The 25315-nt window shown below is 37.5% G+C and overlaps 1 protein-coding gene across 1 annotated transcript in view; it reads right to left on the bottom strand.

Annotated features, from left to right (window-relative positions):
• Positions 1–25315, bottom strand: part of ZNF804A (zinc finger protein 804A) — a gene marked incomplete at both ends in the record, with an annotated part of 236828 nt that overhangs the window by 38338 nt on the left and 173175 nt on the right. Inside the window, one exon of the mRNA XM_083375961.1 lies at positions 21522–21665. Coding sequence (XP_083232087.1) covers positions 21522–21665 — 144 coding nt within the window. The remainder of the gene's footprint in view (positions 1–21521; positions 21666–25315) is intronic.

The following is a 25315-nucleotide window of genomic DNA, read 5'->3' as shown; positions in this document are numbered from 1 at the left end:
CCCAAAACTGTTTTCTGAAGAAACTGGGAACATATGTATAGCGGGAAGCCATTGCCATCCCATTTGGATATATCTACAGAAAAAAGAAAGAAAGAAAGAAAGAAAGAAAGAAAGAAAGAAAGAAAGAAAGAAAGAAAGAAAGAAAGAAAGAAAGAAAGGTAATAAATGTTGCTTTGGGTAGATTTGCTGATACTGACATTGACACTGTCAGGCCAAGTCTTCTACAAACTTTTTCCCTCTCTCATTCTTAGCTCTTTGGAAGCTGTGCCATGTCTTGAGAAAAGCACAAGGCAATATAGCAGCAACTATAGTCAGCAGAATGGACCTAATTTAAAGGAACATTGACTCTGTAAGGTGGTACATGACTTAAAATGCCCCTTGAGATGCCTGTGATGAGCCTTATTTCCTGCTCACCATGCAATAGTTCATGAGTGAGACAGGCTTCTCTTGGTAGAGGCTAAATAGCATCCTTTCCCTCTGGTAATCTTCATTCTTTTGCAACTACTATTCCCAGAACGCTTAACCAGCATGGCGTTTGGAGCACTGGAATCTCAGCACTTTCAGAAAGCACTAATCTGGGGGAAGTTTTATAGGGGTGCAAAAAAGTTACACAGAGGCCTACTTTATATATATATATATATATAACTGATCTAAGAAATTTTACCTCATTGTTTCTTAGCAAAATGAGACTATTATCGAGTCTATTTTTAACATGGGAAATCATAGTATGTATACGTGTATGTCAGTGGTGGGATTCAGCCAGTTCACACCAGTTTGGCAGAACTAGTAGCTAATTTTTTGTTGCCCAGGACCAGAATGGACGTCTGGAAATGGTATCCACACAGAGAACCAGTTTTTTACATATTTGAATCTCATCATTGGTGTGTGTATGTATGTAGCCACCCAATTCACAGTGACTCCAAGTAACTTTCAACATTAAAAATTATTATTTATGTAATTTTTATCTCACTTTTATTATTTTTACAAATAGTTCAAGGCAGTGAACATATCCGTCTTCCTCTTATTTTCCCCACAATAAGAACCTTGCTAAGTGAGTTGGGCTGAGAGAAAATGACTGGCCCAAATTCACCCAGCTAGCTTTTGTGACTAAGGTGGAATTTGAATTCAAAGTCTTCTGCTTTCTAACCTGATGCTTTAGCCACTAGACCAAACTAGATCCTCTTTCTTTGAAGAAGATGGTCCTTCCTTCCTTCCTTCCTTCCTTCCTTCCTTCCTTCCTTCCTTCCTTCCTTCCTTCCTTCCTTCCATCCATCCATCCATCCATCCATCCATCCATCCATCCATCCCTTCCCAAAGATTATTAAAATATTTAACTTTCTCTTGGATAATAGTCTACAGATTAATCCCATTAGCTAGATGTAAAGGTCTTACTTTAAATTAAGTAGGAATCATTTTGCATTAAGCTGTTTAGACACTTCTTTTCACTACACACTAAACTTCCTTAAGCTGCACAGCTTCTCTCCTGTCACCACGTTCATGTAGTGAACAAGGATAATGGTAAAAGAAACACTAATTCTGAAATTCAGTATGTAACTCTATATACATATCATTGTGTTCATGTGGTTTACTTCACAGTTAGCTCATGTATACTACAAAATGCAAATAGAAATACATGGAATCCAAAGACTGTCTTCTCAAAAATCCACCCTTTTATGTCAGTGTACACAATCTGAGGCTCTACTGCCCTTTTCTTCCTATATTAAAAAATCATAAGAGTTAGTTTCTAGATTCTACCCAATCTCATTGCCATTTTGTGGCCCATTAAAATCCCATTTGAAGAGACACTTCTGGAGCATCTATAATCTGGATGTGTATTCACCATCCATAAACCCTCCTTCATAATTTATACATTGAACAAATGCTGAATTTCAGTGATTCATTGAGAAAAGTGCTACTAGTTGTAAATGTTTACCTTATTTCAGTCTGTTTTCTTGCACAGAAAGTTGCTCATTTGTTACATAATAAAATTGTACCGATCATCTCAAAGATTTGTTAGATGAAGAAATTTTACACAAAGGACAAATGAAGGTTAGAAATGGCAATGTTATCTAATGAATATCTGGGGGACGAAAATGGTGGTCAGGAAGGAGGAGAGAGCGAAAAAAAAAATTCAAAGTATTACCCAAGCTTATCTTTAACATTCAAAGCTTACAATCCTATGCACACTTACATAAGAATACTGTTGGCTTTTTTTAAAAAAATCATGTTGTTAATATAAAGAGCAACAATCTGTTTAGACTTTTAAGTCAAATGCTTAGAACTAGTTCTTCAACAATGTTTTTGTGCTGCTGCAGGATAAGTATTACATCCTCATTGCAAAAGATAATTTTGAGACATCATTGTGGTGCCAGGATGCCCTCTCGGGTGTTCCATAGAAAGATATACCATGCAAGTGAAAGGTGGAAGAAAAGGAGGAAGAAAAAGGCTAATTTCTTTCTAATGCATCCCAACTTGATATTCTGCACAGTTCAGAGAAAGGAAAGTAAGAGAGGACACTGTAATCAGAAGGCACAGCAGGAGGAAATTAATCAACAGGATATTTAATTACCTGACTTAGAAGTTGGTGAGTATGGGAGGGTTGACACTTCTGTATTAAAAGGAGTGTTATGGGAGTTTAATTATCACAAGCCATTAGGGGATAACTTTTATGTCTTTAAAAGATGGCTGGGGCAACAGCTGCATAGGGACACATTTGGTTTAGTATGGATTCATGGACAGCAGTATCTAAGTGCTTACCTCTTTCAAGGGATCAACACTTCTTAAGAAGTGCTGACATTTTTTTCCTTGCAAGTGTCACTTCAGATGCCATTTCAATTCAGAGCCTACTCAGGGATGTGCTACTTGGTTGGGCTTCCTCAAGAAGCCTAAAACCATTTGTAAAAAGAAATGCCCGTACTATAAGTTGTATTTATTTTGATGTGTTTATTTATTTTGCACGTTCCACAGGATAATAGCAATAACAACAACCATCATGATCATCTGGTAAGCTGCTGCAAGAAGATTGCACGGACTGACTACAAGCAGTGGCATGACAAAGTAGCAACAACGGTGCGTTGGAAGATCTGCAAGAAATATCATTGCCTGCAAAGCAAGAACTGGTGGGATTATAAAATAGAGACTTATCAACTGTTGGTAAGGAAGACAAAAAAGTCTAGATAGTGGATGTGACAGTCCCTATAGACAGCAAAATAGAAGAGAAAGAACTGGAGAAGGTAACAAAATGCCAAGATCTGCTAATAGAAATAGAAAGACTGTGGCAAAGGCAACCAAGGGTAGTACCAATAGTAGTAGGCGCCTTGGGTGAAATCCCAAAACAACTGGAGCACCACTTGAGCACCATCAATCAGTTGCAAAAGGCAGCTTTACCCAGAACACCTTCCATCCTGTGACAATATCTGTAACACCATCCAATATCCAGATCTGCTTATCCCAGGCCCTTGGTAAGGACTCGATAGGTAGACAAAAATGCCAAACCTTTGGAACCGCTTACCGGTTGAGCTCCGGATGGCTCCCGACCTTCGCTCCTTCCGACATGATCTAAAAACTTATTTATTTGAACAAGCCGGCCTGGTCTGATGGGTTTGGGGTTTTAACATTGATTTTAACTAATTTATTGCATCGGGCACAATTATTTAATGTTTTTTTTAACTTTTGTATCTTGTATTTTTGATATTTATTGCCCTGAACACTGCCCTGAGTCCTTCGGGAGACTATAAAAATCAAATAAATCAAATCAAATCAAATCCAGTCTGAACTTCTGGCTGACTGTGCAATGATTAATAATAATAATAATAATAATAATAATAATAATAATAATAATAATAATAATAATAATAATAATAAATATAGACAGAAAAAAACCCAGAGTGTTGCAGTTAGAAATGTTGGCTTCCCTATCACCAGATCTTACTTACCATATAGGATTTATTATTGTGTGGATAAATGGAGGAGGGCTGGGTCACCTTGAGCTTTTTGTAAGGAAAGTGGGATTGTGGTGAAATAGCTCAATAAATAATTGCCATATTACAGTTATGTGGCTCAGAAATATCCTCACCCATTGTTGTCAAATTGGGAAACAATGTGGGTTTTCTCAGAGATCTGCAGCCACAAACAAGCAACAGGGTAGGGAGAGGTTTACCTCTTGGCCCTTCTGAGATCCTGCTGAAACCACCCTCCACCAACTTAGAGGGGAAGATATCAGTACTACTAATGGGACATTAATTGTGTGATGGGGAATCTGCCAGAGCAATCCTAACCATCCCCAGAAGTTTCTTCAGGTAAGGAGTACTGTATATTCTGCCTTTAAAATAGAAAGTGTGAAGGATCTGAAGACTTCTCTTTCCTCATGTAAAAATTTAACAGCCCAAAGAGAGAGTATCACACTCCAAAATGTGGGTGGGGGTGGGGTGCAGTGACAAGGGCTTTCAAGATTTCAGGAAACGAGGAAAAACCCACATAATTAAACTGGCATATCTGGACAGAAAACTGTGGTGAATTTGTTTGGGGACAATTGTATTTAATAAATAGCCATGTCACTTACTGTGTGGTTACTTTCTAAAGCACCCCATTAAAGCACATGAAAGGCCAAAGCCTCTTGTACTCCCTGTCACATTAAGTACCAGCTGCCATTATTTCATATTTCAGGCAATTTTATTGTCAGTGATAGCACTTCAAATGGGGAAATAAAATGGGCTTCTCAGCAGTGCACCAAGCCACTTTTGCAGCAAACTTCATCAGAACTGCCCACACACAAAGATAGCCAGTATTTTATATTTTTTTCCTATTTCTCTTACAAAACTCATGCACACAATAGAAAATTGATTGAAGCTGCTGACTTCAGAATCCACTCACTTTCCTTTATGTTGCAGAACTGCTATACAGTATTATTTCTTTTCTTTTTCTCCAGAAAAACCAAACTATTTTCTGCTGCTTTATTTTTCTTATGGTAACTTGGTTGTTATATTCATTTCATTTTTTCCACACAAAAAATGTTTTTAGAACTGGGCTATCCTTATGATTAGAGCATAGGGTTAAAATGGGAAGAGTCAGATTCATGGACCATTTAGCCACGAAGATCATTAGACCACTCTGGGCCAATTATTATCTCAAAGACTTGATTTCTGAATATTGTTGTATGTATACAACTGGAGTAGGGAAGAAGGATAGAACCATGCACAATGTCTTGAACTCAGAGAGAAAGGCAAGATATAAATGCATCATATTAGTGGATTTGGGATTCTGAGTTTAGTAATCCTGTTTCTTGACACTAAAAGGTCTGAACTTACAAACATAGGTATGTTTGTTGTTTTAACCATTCAGTCATGTCTGACTAATAATTTATTTATTTATTTATTTATTTATTTATTTATTTATTTATTTTATTACATAAATAAATAAATAAATAATAACAGTAGCATAATAATATTAATTAAAAATTTGTTAATTGTTACATAATAGGTATGCTAGAATCTAATACATTTACTAGGCTTCCATTTAGGAAATACATATACAATTAGAATTTGTCGTCAGATGTACTAATGGGCATTCAAAGATTTAAAATGAGAAAAGTGGCATTGCACAATTACACCACAATATCCCTGTTGAACATGCATTTATTTTATTTATTTATTTGCTACCCATCTTGTGGGTTGCAACAATAAAACTAAAAAAAACAAGGGTTTGGAGGGGAGAGGTGAGGGTGCCTTTTCTATTGGTGCACCATGAAGTTTCACAACCCATGTTGTGAAAACAGGTGGGGTTTGCAGGCAGGGTGATTGTGCATTTCTGATTTAAGCAGACCACTTAATCATCCCCTTTATCACTGCTGCTTGTATTATTATTTTTTTTTTCTAAATGTAGAGATAAGGATATTAAAATTAGTGTGAGCGTAATAGTTAATCATTCAGATTGCATTTCAGTTCTGGAAATGTCATGAACCAAGTAGTTCCATTCCTTGAAATACCGAAGTTTAGTTATGTCTTTCCAAAGGTCTGTCATAACCAGTGTGTGTGTGTGGGGGGGGGGGTTACCCTTACCTGCAAGGTACATACACACCCTGCCCATGTGAATGTGCAGAAGATACCGGCTTAAGTTGCTGCTCAAGGGAAGTGGCATCTGCTTTGCTTCACTGCCAATGTCAGTTCTAGCAAAAATGTCTTCTACAGTATGTGTGCATGTATAGTCAATGTGGAAAGGCTCTCAAAGCTATAAACGTTTGCTCCATCCTCAATTATTAATGCTGAAAACCAGTGGCCAGGACCATAGCAGCACCTGGAAGTAGTCCATCAATTAGGCAAAACTATATAGGAACAGGCAAGAGACTATTCCCCCCTCACCTTCCCATAATACATAAGTGACAGAGCCAGCCACACATAGCTGGCAACAGAAGTTTTAAACTGACCTTCCAACTAGCAGCCTTTTAATGGAGTGCTAATTTTATACAAAGGTAACAAAACAGCTCTAAATCTATGTTTAGAAAGCCAGTTTAATGTTTGTTCAAAAGAGTCCTGTAAACCCTTTTACTTATTTATTGGAAGACCTGATAATCACCTCAAAAGGTGCCAATTTGACATTATGATGACCGACATCCTTTCACAAGCCAGATGTCTGCTTGTCAAGTCAAGATACCCTTGGAGGTCAAAGAACTGGGAGGGAGGTGGGCAAACACTTGCAGTAGCCCAAAGTGGCCAATAAGAACATGGGGCAGCCCAACTCATGATCACACATGATCAACCACATGATCAGTGAATCATGGAAGATGGTGTCTATGAGAAAACAGAGAAGATGCCACTTTAAAACTGAAATAACCTTAAAATGCTTGCCATGTGGCCTTTGGATGAGATAAAGGATGCTTCAAGAGGACATATTGCATAAAAAATTAGAGGGAATGGTCCTGCTATGGTTATAGTGTAAGGGCAAGTGCATCTGGTACCTTTTTGGGGGATTTTAAGTGCAAGATATTTTAGAGGTCAATATTTGGAGAGAAGCAGGAGAAAATGATTATATTACTATTCAAATTAATTGGGCTAACTTTGTAGAAAGTTAAGGCATCAAGGTACCAACCAGGAGAATGTATATTCCAGTCCTTCTTTAGGCATAAAACCACCTGGGTAACCTTGGGCCAGTCAGTATTTTTCACTTTTAGGAAGCAAGCAATGGCAAACCATTTCTGAAATACTGCCAAGAAAATTTTAGGGATTAGTCCATGCAGTTGCCAGGAGTCAGAACTGAATGTTCCCCCCCCCAGAGAGAGAGAGAGAGAGCTTTGTAGAGGATGTAGAGTCTGTATTCTTCCAAAATTTCTGTACTTGCAACAATTCACTAGACAATGGACAATGACACATACACGTTATGCATAAAGGTAAAGGTAAAGTTTGCCCCGCACATGCGTGCTAGTCGTTTCCAACTCTAGGGGCCGGTGCTCATGTCCGTTTCAAAGCCGAAGAGCCAGCGCTTGTCCGAGGATGTCTCTGTGGTCATGTGGCCGGCATGACTAGACACCAAAGGCGCATAGAACGCTGTTACCTTCCCACCGCAGTGGTCCCTATTTTTCTACTTGCATTTTTACGTGCTTTCGAACTGCTAGGTTGGCAGAAGCTGGGATGAGTAACTGGCGCTCACTCTGCTACATGGCACTTAGGATTCAACCCGCCAAACTGCCGACTATCTGATCGACAAGCTCAGCATCCTAACCCACTGAGCCACCACGTCCCTTTTAAGTTATGCATAGGTAACACTATTCAGTAAGATGTATAGCTCCGACTAAACCAGTTTTCTGTTCCTGTGAGTGATGCAATATTTGAGACCACTAAGATTTAATAGATCTGTGGAAGAAAAACAAAACCTACTTTTGCTAATAAAATTCCCTGGCACATAAAGCTTTTATTCACAACTTTCCCTAATGGAGCTTTTAACACAAGTTCTCTGAAATCCCATTTTTAATTCTACATTTTTTAATGTCATTTTTATTATGCAGGTTCCCCAATAAAACATTATCTTCAAAGCATAACTCTCTCACTTTTACCTTTCAAAAGTACGTTTTTTTTAAAAAAAAGTACTTTTATGTGTGTGCATAATTCATAAATAGTTGCTGTGAGAAAAGTTTTGGCTTGAAAAAGCTGTTAGCAGGTTCTGTTCAGTGCTACTCTCTGTGCAATTTGTACAACCTTGAATATTAATCATCATCAAGATTGTTATCATTGTTATCATAGGTAGTCCTCGGCTTACCATCACAATTGAGGCCAACATTTTTGTTGCTAAGCAAGACATTTGTTAAGTGAATGTTGCCCCATTTTACAACCTTTCTTGCCACAGCCGTTAAGTGAATCTGGCTTCCCTGTTGTCTTTGCTTGTCAAAAGTTTGCAAAAGGTGATCACATGACCCCGGGACACTGCAATGGTCATAACTATGAGTCAGTTGTCAAGCTTCTGACTTTTGATCACGTGACCCTGGGGACGCTGCAAAGATCCTACTTGTGAAAAATTGTCATGAGTCACTTTTTTCAGTGCCATTGTAACTTTGAACAAACTGCTGTAAGTGTTGTGATTCCTCACCAGCCAGTGAATCCAGCAGCTGAGTTTGAGGAATCAGATGAGGAGGAGGGGCCTGGAGTGACATTAGAGTCAAAGGAACGCTCTGAGGAGCTCCAAGACTTATAGTCAGACGAGGAGCCTGGCCCCTCTACTCACACTCAGGCTGAGACACAGCTGTGCTGGGAGCCTGAGTTGGACCATGATGAAGAACAGTTGGGACAAATCCAGGATGCAGGAAAGCACAGGCAAGAGAAGTGAGTAGGGCAGAGGAATGCAATGTGGTGGCTCCAAAGGCAAAGGAGAAGGCATTAGGAAGCCATACCTTGTCTGAATTATAAAAGGGAAGGTGTGGGAGGTGCTGGTTGCCAAAGGCAACCATTCATGTTAAGGATCAAGATTCTGTGAACTGTGTTTGTTTGCCTTGGAGATTGACTCAGGTCTGTGAGAATAAAAGGGGTTGTTTTTTTCTTGTGGTTCCTGCCTGTTTCTTGGAAGAGGGGTTTCTCCTTGTGAGCATAACAAAAATTCATGTAGGCTGGGACAGAACAGTAAGTCAAGGGCTACCTGTATTGTTATCATCATCATCACTAAAAAAGAACAAGAGATTCTAAAAAATGGAATCGAAGATTCTGTTAAAGATAATGTCAGAATCAGAGATGAATCAGAGTGGTCTTTATACTGCTGCTGGAATTTTTTAACATAGTTGCACTTGTGTGCACTTGTCCATTGAAATCAATGTTCCCATCCAAATGACATCTATCTTTCCCTATTGTTGAGAGCATGAAAGGACTTTTTTGTGTTTTGCAAAAAGGGGGGCATGGGGGTGGGGGATGGGGACAAGAGCCTTGGTTACCTCTGTATTTCTAAATAGATTTTTTTTTCTTTGAGATTTTGAAGGCTTAGCATTTATCTCATCATGAATCCACTGGGTGAAAACAAGAGCAACAACAAACTGGATCCCAACAGGATCAATGATGATTTATTTTTAACATCTATTTCTATGAAATACTGTAATGATTAATCAAGAATACAAACAGCCTAGAAGCCTCCAGATCAGGGGTGTCAAACTCAATTTCATTGAGGGCCGCATCAGCATTGCGGTTGCCCTCAGGGGGCCGGGTGGGTATGGCCTGGGTGAGCATGGCCTACTGGGTGGGCATGGCTAGAGTGTGTATGGCCTACTGGGTGGGCATGGCCAGCTCTACATCATTCACATCAAGGGTGCCTATGGGGGCCTGGGCAGGAGTGGGACAGATTTGAGGGTCTCTGGCAGAAGGAGGGTCTCTGGACCAGAGCCAAGGCAGTGGGGGCCGTTCCCTCACTGTTTCCAGGATGGCTTCGCGGGCCACATGAAACCACTTCGTGGGCCGGATCCGGCCCCCGGGCCTTGTGTTTGACATGTCTGCTCCAGATGAAAAATTGTGCATATCGGTCCCAAACATGTACTTGGGAAAGATGTGCCTGCTGGAAAAATACTTTCTTAGAAATTCTGGAAGAAGATGTGTTGTACCAACTATATTTGTGTGTTTCTGCTTGTGGGGAAGGGGAAAAAAAAGCATTGTTGGTCTGCAATGTGCCTAGATATACCGTAGATCATTTGACATAAAGCACCACTGCTATGGCCCAACGGAGTCCATAAGAAGACATCCTTTACTGAAATTCCATGGAATATAATGGATACCACAACCATTTCCATTTCCAGAAAATATAATATCTGTCCCTGTATTAGCACTGGCTCAATGGCCTTGAAATGGAGATGAGCATCCCCCCCATAGTAATGACTAACAGAATAAAATCTTTTTTAACCCTATATCAGTAATATGATTTTGAAAGTCCTTGTTTTTGAAGCCTCAATCTGACAGCATTAATTAGGTAATATAACTGATTACTGTTTCTTCACAAAAGTATTATATTTCCTTACAGAATATCAGAACCTAAATTTGGAGATTAAGCAGTCAGTGCCAACCTTTGTGGCATCAAAGTCAGCTGTGGGCTCAAAATATTTTTGGATTTTTGAGTTGTTGACACTCTCTGAGCTTGATTATTTGCTTGCAGATGTATCATTACCTATCTAAATAATGTTGTCAGTGCAAGTAATTGTCAGGTTTGTTCCCTGTTTATAGCTTGCCCTGCCAGTGTTAGTGAAAGTGTGGTTTTCTGCTTGGTAGGTCCTTGATTAGAGTATTGTTTTCTGCCTGTTTGGTCGTCTGGTGTTAATTCCTGCTTACTGGGTGTTGGATGTGTCCTGGTCTTTTTGTTTCCTTCTTGGGTTTTTAATTGTCTCTCCTGAATCATGTGCAAATATGGTTTATTTCTATGTAACATATAAATTACCTAGTCATTACCTAATTAGATAATGAAACCTCTGCAAGCAAACAACCAAACCCAGAGAGCACTACAGACTGGTCATGATCTTTAAGTCCTTACATGGCATGGGTCCGGGTTACCTCGGGGACCACCTGCTGCCGGCGTCAACTTCCCTCCGCCCAGTACGTGCCCACAGAGAGGGCCTCCTCAGGGTGCCTCCGGTCAGGGAATGTCGACTGGTGGCCCCCAGAGGGAGGGCCTTCTCTGTGGGCGCTCCGGCATTATGGAACCAACTGCCGGTTGAGCTCCGGATGGCATCAGACCTCCGATCCTTCCGTCGCGGGTTGAAGACCCACTTATTTGAATTAGCTGGTCTGGCCTGATGGGGGAATATGGGTTTTTAAATTGATTTTTAGTATTTATTATTGTTGTTTTTAATCGGGCACTGGTTTAATTTCCTTTTAACTTTTGTATTGTTATTTATATATGCCCTGTGAACCGCCCTGAGTCCCTAGGGAGAAGGGCGGTATAGAAATCAAATAAAACTAAACTAAACTAAAACTCTGCAGTTCAACTCTGACCTACGTATATTCCACCTATATTTTGGGATTTTCATCTTGCTTTTATTCTTTTTTACCATGTTCTGTATAAACTATTGCTTAAGAACTGTAGAACAAGATCCTGTATAAACTACTGCTTGATAAGATGAGATGGGATGGGATGGGATGGGATGGGATGGGATGGGATGGGGTAGGGTGGGATGGGATGGGATGCGATGGGATGCGATGGGATGCAATAAGGTGAGGTGAGATGAGATGAGATGAGATGAGATGGGATGGGATGGGATGGGATGGGATGGGATGGGATGGGATGGGATGGGATGGGATGAGATGGGATGGGATGGGATGGGATGGGATGGGGTAGGGTGGGATGGGATGGATGGGATGGGATGGGATGGGATGGGATGGGATGGGATGGGATGGGGTAGGGTGGGATGGGATGGATGGGATGGGATGGGATGGGATGTGATAAGGTGAGGTGAGATGAGATGAGATGAGATGAGGTGAGATGGGATGGGATGGGATGGGATGGCACAGGGTGGCAGCATGGCACTACAAACAGCTGGTTCCTTATTCATAACTTAGAATCCAGAGAGTGAAGAGATTAAAGTATTGGACTAGGATATCAGAGATCTAGATTAAAATTCCTAGGAAATTCAATCTACTTTCTGGCATTGACCTGAGGGGAGGAAGGAATGGAGGAACACCTCCCGATACAAACTGAGTTCATTAGAAATAAATGTAAAGTCTTGCATTTCAATCATCATCATCATCGTAACTGGAATAAGGGGACATGTAAAATAAACAAAAGATCCACATTTAATTGCCCATTTGACTGCACATTTAAAATTGAACCACAAATAGATTCAATTTCAGCCTTCTCTGCCAAATTAAGAACATTCAAGCAATGATGCCTTCCAGGCTACGGTCTCTTTTTTTAAGCCTTCCATCAACATGACAGAGGATATCATAATTGTAGACAAATACATTTGAGGCTTTGTCACAAAAGCATGTATATGCAATAATGATAATGGCTGTAATAATAGAGAAAGCTTCATGAAATTATCATGGGGTAAATCTGTATTAGACATCGTATCACACAACTGTAGAAATAGAGTTTGATATTTTATAAAGTCTGGCATTGTAATTTTTTTTTTTCTGCATTTCTTCTCACGTGCACATTTCTCAGAACAGAATGACAGAATTGGAAGGGACCTTGGAGGTCTTCCAGTCCAACCCCACCCTTGGCCAAGCAGGAGATCCTTTACCATTCCATTCAAGTGGGTATTCACTCTCTTTTTAAAAGCTTTCACTGAAGAAACAACCCACAACTTCTCCTTTGTAATTCATACTTTTTACTTCTTTAGAGAACCAGTTTGGTGTGATGTTTAAGGATCAGGCTAGAATTTGGGAGATTGTGAGTTCTAGTCATGCCTTCGGCGTGAAGCCAGCTGGGTGACTTGGACCAATCACTTTCTCTTAGCCCTAGCAGAGAAGTATTGCTAACCACATTTGAAAAACCTTACCGAGAAAACTGCAAGGACTTGTGCAGGCAGTCTCTGAGAACCAGACATGATTGAATGGAAGGGGAAAAAAAAACCCTCAGTCCTTTGCATTTATTTTTACTTTTTTTGGAATCAGATTGATATTTCTGTTAAAAATTGTGAACTTGAAGTACCCATTCATCAATCCAGCACTCCTGTAGATTTTGGAAATGCAGATTCCATCAGGATACAGTGAAATGCAAATGGAAAGAATTTGTGGGCTACATCGGATCTGTATTAACAGAGCTAAAAATAACCAAACAATTTTATGCATATTTAATAATTCATTTATTTTATTTTATTAAATTTATATACCGCCCTATTCCCATAGGACTCAGGGCAGTTTACAGGGAAAATTAAAAGCATAACATACAAAAATTAAAATCAGTTAAAACAATTAATTAATTCAAGTCCCCAAAATTTAAAACTAAAACCCAATTAAAATCAGTCTGGGCCAGACAGCTCGAAGAGCCAAGTTTTAAGGTCCCAGCGAAATGAACGAAGGTTGGGGGCAGTCCTGAGTTCTGTGGGAAGTTGTTTCCATAGGGCAGGCGCACCCACAGAGAACGCTCTTCCCCTGGGAATAACCCGCCGGCATTCCTTAACCGGCGGTATCCTGAGAAGGCCCTCCCTGCAGCAGGTGTTCCCTTAGATAATCCGGACCCAAGCCATTTATGGATGGATGTTTTCATATTAAATGCCCAATGAATGGCAGTGTTAATGATCCCCCTCCCCCATTTCATTCAGTTTCTGATCAGCATGTGCTATATATAATGTATGATAAAATATATCAGGCATTGTGCCAAATTTGTAGATATTGCATTCTAGAATTACTTTGATTAGGTAGTGAATATTGTTGCCTCAGCCACATAACAAATATTAGTTAAAATTATACAGAAAGGCAATATAAAAGCTATTACTGTTTAATGTAAAGTTTTATTTCTAAGCAAGATTAACCATAAATGTATTTAGACTATTGAATAAACTAGAGAAAGGTAAGGCCATAAAAGCATTGTATGTTCTTAGCTATAAAAGTGTCACTTTTATCAAGACTGTTTCTACTACTTTTTTCTATCGATTTCTAGCTAACCATGGTTTTTTCATTACCATGATTTTTCAAAGCAAAATAATTCTCAGAAAACAAAAGCCAGGTATGAATTTGATATAATCCCAAATGGAGTAATGTTACCTGCCTCGTTGAGCACGTAGCCAGAAAAAAATACAAATAGCCTGATTTGCAAACTTGTGCAAAAGGTTTGGCGCACTCCACATTGATGGAGCCAGCCGTTCTCAAGTCTTGCTTGGAGAATACCCAATGTGGTTTTAATTTCAACCTATTTTCATCCATATAAAGTAAAAAAAAGCTGTTCCCATGAAAAAGAGGCAATTTCCACCAACTATTTTTTTCTAGTTAATTGCCTGAAATAATGAGATGCTGTCTAGAAAAAGTGAATAATAGCAACATGGATCCAATTAACTGGTAAAAACTAACATCCCCATAATAGGGAAAAAACTGTAACCAGAAACAGCTACTTATTTGCAGTCCTATCCTAAAGGGAGAGAAAGGATGAACTTCCTACTTGAGAGTAGTAGTAGTAGTAGTAGTAGTAGTAGTAGTAGTATTTCTATGTAAAAATGAAACAAGAATAAAATTAAGCTATATAAAATAACTCTAACAATTAAAACCTTGCAAAAAAGACACTTTTTTTTTGCTATTTTGCATAGACAGTGTGCTGAGATAGAAGGGGCTTTATGCAGTTTCCTGAAGGGAGGAGCAAATTCCATGCTCAATCCTGAGGACCAAACAGATGAAGGATGGTTCTTATATAACAAATAACCAAGATTCTAGTATCAGGGTCCTCTCTTAAGCAGTTAAGTAACTGAGAAAGTTCATAATAAGGCATTCTTCTGACTCTGTGTAGAGTTTCAAAGCTCAGCACCAACATCGTAAACTGGGTCTGGGATGCAATGGGTAGTAAGTATATCATGGAATCCATTCTAGATAAATACCAACCCTAGGTTTTTGGTTTTTTTTGGTCACTCCTCATACATGAAAATGATGCCAAATCTCCTAGTAGTAAAAGAAGAGTAAACCCTTTGTGCTGGATTCTCAATTGCAGCACTAAATTTAAATTTCCTAATATTTAAAATAAGATTAGCAGTGTCCCCAGTCAAAATTCACAGTCCTCTCAACCAAAAGAGAATAAAAAGGAATACATCTGTATATTCCTTGCAACAACTTTATTTTGTCAAATATTTACACGGTACGCTAACAAGCAAAACAAAGTAAAATAATTTATCCTCCTTAAATATCCTGTTTGCTTGTCTCCAATGAGATGCTCCATTCCCCATACTTCTGTATGAATCATAATCACAGACCACTTAAAGGCTGCGAGGCTAATTTATGTGCTAAGAGATTACTGTTTACTTTAGCTAACAGGCCGAATGACAGAAAAAATCCTTTGGCCTCATGAAATGTTTCAGAGAGAAAAAAAATGAGAAGGAAAAAAAATCAGGAAGCCTTCACTGGAGGTGGAAATCCATCAGACAAATTAAATAGGACTGGGTGAAAGTGCTCCCTATAAAATGCATTCTTCCTCTCTGTTCTCAATCAGCAGAGAGGCAGCTTGGGGAAGATCTGTTTATATTAAATGTTCCCCTTTTAAAATCAATCAATCAATCAATGGATATTACTTATCATCCAATAGTAATAGCATTTAGATTTATATACCGCTGCATAGTGCTTTACAACCCTTTCTAAGTGGTTTACAGAATCAGCGTATTGTGTCCAATAATCTGCATCCTCATTTTACCAACCTTGGAAGGATGGAGGGCTGAATCAACCTCGAGTTAGTCAACATCGAGCTGCTGGCAGGCAGCAGGGTTAACCTGCAATGATGCATTCTAACCACTGCACCACCACTGCTCACTGATGGCAGCATTTCTCTTTTTTTCTTTCCTTTTCTGGTCATGAAAATGGTCCTTTTGCTTCTCAGTGTTCCCTCCCCCAATGCATTGCTGAAGGACGGCACGGGTAGTATGGCACATTGCAGTTCCAAAGGCTTGGCTAAGAGAGGATATGGGGATCACCTTTGGCAATGGTCCTCTTCTCAGGAGGCATCCCCAAATGGGCTTGCCACCATTCTCAAGGTTTTGTAGAATGCAAAATGGCAGCTGTCAGTGAGGCTGCAGCTGAACAGTAAGTACATGTGGGAACTTTCCTGACTTCTTGACCTTTGACTTCTCCAATTTTTGTTTGAAAAGGTCACTGTTGTAAACTTTAATTTTAGTCAGTGAATGATGCAGAATGTGTCAAACCTTATTCTCAGGCACTCTTTTTGTCTTTTCATTTATGCTGAAATAGGCTCCATGGAATTCAGTGGAGATTACTTCCCAATATATGAGTTTAAACTCTAGATTAAAAACATTTCGAACACCTATTTGTGTAGGTTTGTGTGTGCGTGTGCATGTAAGCAAACATATGTAGCTCTTCTAAAAGGAACTATCTTTTTTGTGTTTTTTTAAAGTGTAAACTATTCACTTCATTTTTATATACAGTAATTTTATTAAAATGTTTTAAAAGGTAGATAAAAACTAATACTAGATAATATAAAGTAAGAAGAAGAAACAGAAAGAAATCATAAAGAAATCTAAAAGTGCAAGTAAGGGGGGGAATAGAAGAAAATAGAAATGAAAGAATAAATGATACAAAGTAGCTTCCGATCCTCTTTACAAGAATTACGATTATAAATTTACATCTTATTCTAAGATTACATCTCAATTCTCTTCCTTCTATAATCTATCTAATCTGTCTAATCCTCAAAACCATAAAAAAATCTGCTTTATGCAAAATTCCATAAGGAGTTTCCAGTCAGCCATAAACATAGATATTGTCTTTTCTCTGAGCAAAGAAATAATTTTGGCCATTTTGAGGAAGTTCTACTCCCTTTACTAACCAGTCTTCCATTGTGAATAAGGTCAAACCTCTTCATCTTTAAAATACTCTGACTCAGTATATGCATTTGAATCCAAAATTTTCTAGCTTTTTCACAAGTCCGCCAAAAATGATAAAATGTCCCTTTTTGTTGTTCAGATTTCCAACATAAATTTGAAGTGCCTTTATACATTTTAGGCAATGTATTTGGTGACATGCACCAATAGCACATCATTTTATAACAATTCTCTTTAAGATTATAGCAATGTAAATTTCAGTCCTTTCAGCTACATATTTTCCCCACTATACCAAACTGCCAGCCTGCAGCATGCCGAAACTGCGCCTACCCCATTGCCAGCAATGGAAAAAAAGTTGTGATTTGTCATAACACATCACGTGACATTGTGAGTTTGACACCCCTGCACTATAGCATCTGAATGTTATAACCAACAATTTTAGTCCATTTTATCTTATTTTTTACTTGTTCTATTAATTCAAGTTTCAATAAAAATTATATATTTTAGCAATTAATGTTTATAATTTGTACAAATTTCTACTTCAAACTCAGTCTTATAATGTTCAGAACTATATGTTCTTCATCTTCTAAACCTTTATAATAATTGTAAAATAAGAGAACTACCACCAGCTACAGTGGTAGTTGGTAGTCAATTGCTTTGAAACTCATCAATTTTAGTACTCAACACATTTTGATGCAAAAATTTTGTCCTGGTGCTAATCATTTGTTTGGTACTCAATGCACAAGCTAGAATTTGTCAGTGTCGGCTGCCTTGTGGCACACTACATTATTCCTTATGAGGAAAAATTGTTTTGTTCTCATATTTTTGGTACTCATCATGCCTCCTGGAACCAATTAAGGATAAGTACTGAGCTACCACTATATATCTCTTTGCCATCAATTCTTCTTTTGATTTTATTTTGCATTCCCCTTGACAAATGTCTAGGGGATCTTGCAATAAGTCACTAATTTGTGTTTATTATTTTGCGTCTAAAAATGCTTCTTGTGATGATATCTGGGTTTGTAACTATTTCCTATTCCATATGAATATGAATATAAATCTATGCCATGTTCTCAATATGGCACATCTAGCATAATTATTTTTAAAATCTACATTAATCTTCACTGTATCATACCACAATACCACCCACATTTTATACTGTGTCCTTCTAACTTCAAGACCCTTTTATTTCTCAGCAGCACCCACTCTTTCATCCCAACTAAAGCTCCAAAATACAATTTCAAAACAGGTATACCAAATTCTTGTCCTTCCTTTGTGTCTTGTAACACCTTACATTTTACTTGTGTTTTTCTCTCTCGCCAAATAAATATAACCTTCCGCCATTGTTTAAATGGTACATCAGTTTCAAATGGTACATCAGTTGTCCATCAATTCTGTTTGATGTACTATTTTATTTTTTTTGTTAACATTTTCCTCTTCTGTTTACTGGTCATAAAATCTGTTAATCCATCAAACTCTTAGTTTTTCCATTAATTATTTCAATCCCCTTTAAATGATCTTTCATATTCAATAAAAAGTCATCTACAAAGGCCTGTAACTTATCAGGTTTTTTTTTAAAAAAAAACTTTATTACCACAATCCTGTCAGGAGTCAGTGGGCATCCATATCTTATTCCTTTTTGTATCTCACAAGGCTTTATTAGATCTCCAGTAACAATTATATGTGCTTCCTGTGAAGCATAAATCAATCTTACCTATTTTATCGTTCTCTTCAAAGATCATATCTTCCAAAACATTGAACAAGAAAGCCCAGTTCAAATTGTCAAAGGCCTTCTCTGCATCTAAGAAAATCAATGCAGCTTGTTTTTCATTATGTTGCTCCAAATATTTCAAAAGGTCCAACACATTTCAAACATTGTCCTTTAACTGTCCTTTAGGTAAAAACCCACAATGATCCTTATGAATAAATTCTTGCAAAATTATTTTCAGTCTATCAGCTAGAATCATTGTAAACAACTTGTAGTCATTATTCAATAATGAAATCAGCCTATAGTTTCTGGTTAAAGTTTTGTCCCTCTTTAGTTATTAGTGCTATGTTGACCTCTTTCCAACTCTCTTGCATCTTTCCTCCCTGTAGAACAGAGTCCATTGTGTTTTGTAAAGGTTGTAAAAGTTCATCCTCAAACATTTTATAATAAGAACATGATAATCCAGGAACCTTTCCTGGTTTAATCTTCTATATATTTTCAGAGAATTCCCTTATTGTTATAGGTCTGTTCATAATCTGTTTCTGTCCCTCTATAATCCTCAATAAATTTTGTTTATTTAATTATATTTATCTATGCAAAATTTAAGTTTATAGGCAATTCATTCATAGTTGGCAAGTGCAATTAGGTCTCCAAACAACTGAATAAATTGAGCCTTACGTTTATCTTTCCAATGTTGCAATATCAATCTTTTAGCCATAGTAAGGCTACGGAGGACATTTCTGCCCTCTGATTGTCAAATTCCACGTAGTTAACATAGGTAGTCCTCGACTTACATCCACAATTAAGCCCATAATTTCTGTTGCTGTGAGACATTTGTTAAGTGAGATTTGCCCCTTTTTACCACTTTTCTTGCTATAATTGTTAAGTGAATCACTGTAGTTGTTAAGTAACATGGTTGTTAAGTGAATATGACTTCCCCACTGACTTTGCTTGTCAGAAGGTCGCAAAAGGTAATCACACGATCCCAGGACACTGCAACCATCATAAATATGAGCCAGTTGCCAAGCATTTGAACTTGGATCACATGATCATGGGGATGCCGCAAGGATTGTAAGTGTGAAAAAACATCATATGTCGCTTTTTTCAATGCTGTTATAACTTTGAATGACCACTAAACAAACTGTTGTGAGTCAAGGACTATCTGTATATAATTTTTTAAAAAATATGTTCTGAAATTTTAGCTTTTGTTGCACATATTGATATAATCTCCTACTTTCTCCCAAAGCATGGTAAATATAAGACACTGCAGAATCAAGTTTTAAAGCATTATACTTGCATCTTCAAGAAACAGCTGTTTTTGATAATCCTTTTCTATACAAACATAATGGAGTTCAATAAACTCAAAATATTATTATTTTTACTGTATAAGTCTTAATTTGAAATCCATTGAGACTCATAAAAGTTAAGGCACCCTCCCACTACAGAGGCTGTGAGTTTGACTGAAATCTCTCAATTCCAAGTCACTGAACTCAAAAGCCCAGCACAAAAATCTCAATTCCTGCAATCTACCCACAAAGAGTAGCTGTCTGGAATTCAAATGGGTGATCTCACAATCTTTCCTTTATCCAGAAAGACTGTTCCAGATAAAGGAAGGATTCACTGCTGGGTCTTCGATCTCTGCCATAATTCCATTCCCACTCCTTCAGGGATAACTGACCTGTTATAATTCCTCATCAGAAAATCTTCTATACATTTCAGTTCAGAGGTAAATGTTACAGTGGCCATTCCCAAACTAAACTTCCTTTATGTGTGTGGACTTTACTTTCTCTTTTTTTTATTAAAGAGTTTTACAAAAAAAAATTTTACAAAACATCCCCAAAAACCACCCACCCCAATCCCCCCTCCCCTCCACTTCCCAGAGCTGAATACAGGGTCATAAATATAATAATCATATTCTAACTAAAATTATCCATTATAAAATTAACCAAATTCATAATGTGCTTTAACTCCCCTTTAACATTGGACTTTACTTTCTCAAAGATGCCCAAGCTGATGAAACAAATACAAAGTTAGTTCAAAAGGACTTTTTCCTCTAGTAAACATACAGAAAACCATATGGCAGTAAATCCTCTACAACAAGTGTATAAACCATCAGACCATTTTTCTACAGCGTGATAAGTACAGCCCACTAAACTAATTATGCCTTACTGCTTAATGGAATATAAGCTAGCACCAGTGGTGAGATTCAACCAGTTCGCACCACTTCAACAGAACTGCTAGCTAAATTTTTGTTGCCCAGGTCCAGAATGGACTTCCAGAAGTGGCATCCACACAGAGAATCCCACCACTGGCTAGCACCTGCATACATAAACAATGTGGTGGAGGTGTCTTTCTGTTTTCCTCCAGTGTGCATCCCTAAAGTTTTCTTCCAGTCCTTCCTGTGGTACCCTTCTACAATTGTGGGGAGGGGATGGGGGAAATCTGGTCATCATAATCCATTTTTTTACCAAGAAAATTCCTTTGTGAAAGAAGGAAGCAAGAGGAAAACATCTATTCCCAGGTTTCTTCACTTTTCTGCAGGTTGCAGAATGGGCAATTTGCTGGATGGATTAAATGTATTGTAGGAATAGGATTTCAGAAGAAGAAGGTACAAGTTTTTTGCTATGCAAATTAATGTTAAAGAGCTAGTGGAGAACTGAATGGAAGAAGGAGAAAAAAATATCAAGAAATTCCTTTTATTAACAGGAGAATTTTAATGACCCTGATATGAATATTTTTATTACCAAAGTATCAAATAGTTGTCTCTAAACTTCATCCAACTATTAACCCCCCCCAAAAAATAATAATAAAAAAATGGACAAAAAAATGCACTCTTAATGTAAAACACATCTTTACTATTTGTGTGTTATTAGCAGTAAATATATATGCATTGCTCACCTGCTTATGTGCATGGTCGTAGGAGTTGATGTGATTGTCAAATTCTTGATGCTTGTAATACTGTTTGTCACAAAGTTCACAATAAAAGTTAGCTTTAAGGTCTTCCAAAGCCTTGGCTATCGTATTCTCCTTTTCAGCATAATCCTATGGAGAAACAATGGCGAGAACAAATGTTATTTTGATACTGCAAAGTAGAGACTCTACTTTGTGCTTTATAAATTAATGCACATACTTGCACATACTCATTTTATCAGCAGTGAGAAGGATCTTTTTGCCCTCTTCAATTTGCACTCCAATTGACAGATAACTTTAGACTTTTTAGGAGACACAAGCCTTAAAAATATTTTTTAAACTTATGAAAATGTAAATAAATAAAATGAATATTTATTTTGCCTAAGGCTACATTAATGTTAATTTCCAGGAGATAAACGCACAGAGACACATAGACATACATTCACAGTCAAAGCTTTCACTGAATAAATATGTCTTAGCAGAACACATAAGGAGATTAAAATATTCATTTAATTTTGTTGCAAACAACAATGTTTTACTGCTGAATATGAGAAAAGAAATACAGCAATCGAGGCTAGGATTGAATAATTATTCATTTCGAGATTCAAAAATCTTCCTGTCATAGGCTCAATGACTTTGCTGCAGTTGACAGGAATAAGAGACAAATACTCAACTGTTGGACCTTCAATATCAAGGAAAGGATTGGAAACATGCTTGTTCTTTATCTCATGCCATATCATATTTGATAGTTCCTACTGGAGGTGGTATCAAATCAAGCTCACCTCCCAGCAACTACAAGGAAAATCATTTCAGCTTGGCTTGTCTCCAGCAATCATCCATAGCTCTGTGAATCCTCTGACCACAACAAAACTTTCCTTTTTTTCCCTACCTCCACAACCTTTTTTTTTAAATCCCATTTATATCCTGCCCTTCTCCAAAGACTCAGGGCGGCTTACAATCTAAAGCACAAATCAAATGTGCTTAGCAGTAGCCTTCATTCTATGTATATGCCTGCTTATTAGGGCTTTCGCCCCCCCCCCCCAGCGGCATTATTACAAAGTCAGCTTAATTGCCCCCAACAATCTGGGTCCTCATTTTACCTACCTCGGAAGGATGGAAGGCTGAGTCAACCTTGAGCCTGGTGGGACTCGAACCTGCACTAATTGCAGGCAGCTGGTGTTACTTAAGGAGGCATTAGCCCACTGCTCCACCAAGGCTCTTTTTTTTATAACACAAAACTATCCACATCCTAATGTTTGCATACAATGTTATACATCTCATGAAAAGGATTATACTAAGGATATGCCTATGATAACAAACATCAACATGTTTGCATACAATGTTATACATCTTACCTTACCAAGCCTTCTCATTTTTTTTTCAATCTATCACCTGGTCATACATGTCTTAAACATGTGACATTTGTTTGCTGATCAACTGCTTCAAGGAAGTATTTAGTCTTTGTTTTGGGACTGGTTAATTGGTTTATCTTATATTCCATGACACACTTAGTAACATCCTCCATAATTTGAAGGCACCTGCCTTCTTTATCTTGCTCTTTCTCAAATGTCTAGCTTTTAAAGCTGAACATTAACATTAGAAAAAAACATTGTTTTGACAATTTTGATGTTTGTTATCATAGGCATATCCTTAGTATAATCCTTTTCATGAGAATACTTCTTTTCCCCCTCCAGCGCACTAATCATCTGAACCCTAGAAAACAACTTCACTTCTTTACAGCCAACTGTAAGGTCAATACACATGTTAATTAACATTATTTTTGTCCTTTAAAATATTTAACAGATAATCCACATTTTCATTTTTCAATTTCATTATAAATCCTCTCAGTTCTCTTAATCTATTGGCTAATGAAATAACAACATCTACAAACTTAGATGTCAATATTCCTATTTTGATTCTACAAATCATCACTTGAAATTCTGCTATTTCTTATTATTCATCTGTTGCACCAGCTAAAGGGATATGAGACCAATATGTGTCTTTGTCCATTCACTTCTACATGCTAATCACTTTGTTTCTTCAGGCACAGTTCATACAGTAGCTTTGTTCATTATAATGGTTTCTCAGAAGTATAAACAGGTTTTTTTTTGGCTTAATGTATTAGGCACAACCTATACAATCAATGGCCTTTTATAGTTAAAAAAATAAATTGGTAAATTCTGTTCTTAAACTCCCCATCATCTGTTAGCTATTTGATCCCATAACCCTCTGCTTTTTTGTTAATTTGAATGTTCATTTTTCATTTCTTTTTCCATGCATGGACCTATTCTTTCTTATAAGGACTTCAGCAAGATTGGCTTACTTGAGGGATTAGAGCACTGATTTGGCAATTTGCTCATTCTGTTCTATATTTTACCTTTTCATTTGCCATTTGTCATTTGTCATATAAAAGCTACTGTGAAATGTACAACTGCTGATTGAACAACAATATATACGTGGGTGGGTGGATGTGGAGAGAAAGAAAGAGAGTCTATTGAACAAAAGAGAAGGAAATGATTCTAATATTCCATAAACTACATGGTTACTCAAAATAATTCCCCTGAATCCTATAATAACAAAATCAGGTAAAATAAGAGGCAATGCTGCTTTCTTCTTCCTTATCTGTGTAAAATAAATGTCAAAGAGTAATTTTTAGAAAGTGTGCACATTTTTATCATTATCATAAAAAACAATAGGAGTAACACATGTAGCCCACCTATATTATTAATTGTAAACAAGAAAATGTACCATGATTCAACACACACACACACACACACACACACACACACACACACACACACATAAACGTTGCTCCTACACCTTCAATTCTACGCGGGGAAAAACCCGAATGACCAAAGATCCACATACAAACACCCGCAAAAACCTCAGAAAACATATATACATACATACATACATACATACATACATACATACATACATACATATATATATACATATATATATACATATATATGTACATATATATATATATATGTACATATATATATGTGTGTGTGTTTGTGTGTGTGTGTGTGTGTGTGTGTGTGCGTACAGTATGCACTTCTGCATTTGATAATCTGCCAACAGTGTCAGACAAAAACAGTGTATACTATTTTCATTAATGACATTCTTAAAATCTCAATAGCATTACTAGGAATTATCATGAAATACATGACAACTTTTGCATTTGTCTAATGAGTGTAGCTTTTAAGAGAAAGCACAAAAGAAAATGTAAGAGCACTCAAAAAAGAACCAATAAACTGTGCATTATTCATAGCAAAGAATAAAAGTAGTAAAGATATCTAGCAGGCAGGCATGCCACTCAGGCAAATCTCCATTAAGCCTTAAGGTTAGCATTAGCCATTCAGAATTGTTTCAAAATCCAGATTTATTCCTATGTTTGATGCCACCAACAGCAGCAGATTCTGCCTCTGACAGTCTATGCCTTTTTTTTCCCACACCCCTTTTTTCACTCATAAGTTCGTGGATGTATCCACTCTTCCAAATTTACCAGCTGTGCTGCAATTTTATAAAGAAAAAAAATAGTTGTAGTTTCATAGGTCTACTAGAGCTGAGTTGCAAAATTCCACATCACAATTCTATGTCAGTAGGCTTCTTTTTATATATATTGAAAGGTCATCTGAATCTTTGCAACCCAGATCTGGCAGTCTTAAAATTACAAGCTAATCCCAACTCTAGAAAGTTTCTAACTCTTGTTAGAAACTGTTCCACAGGTCATGTGATTTGCCTTATGACCACAATGCTTAGCAATGGAAATCACA

Source organism: Vipera ursinii, assembly GCF_947247035.1.
Source record: "Vipera ursinii genome assembly, chromosome: 1".
Lineage (NCBI taxonomy): Eukaryota > Metazoa > Chordata > Lepidosauria > Squamata > Viperidae > Vipera > Vipera ursinii.
Note: the sequence above shows the minus strand (reverse complement) of the source record. Positions and strands in the feature narration are given on the sequence as shown.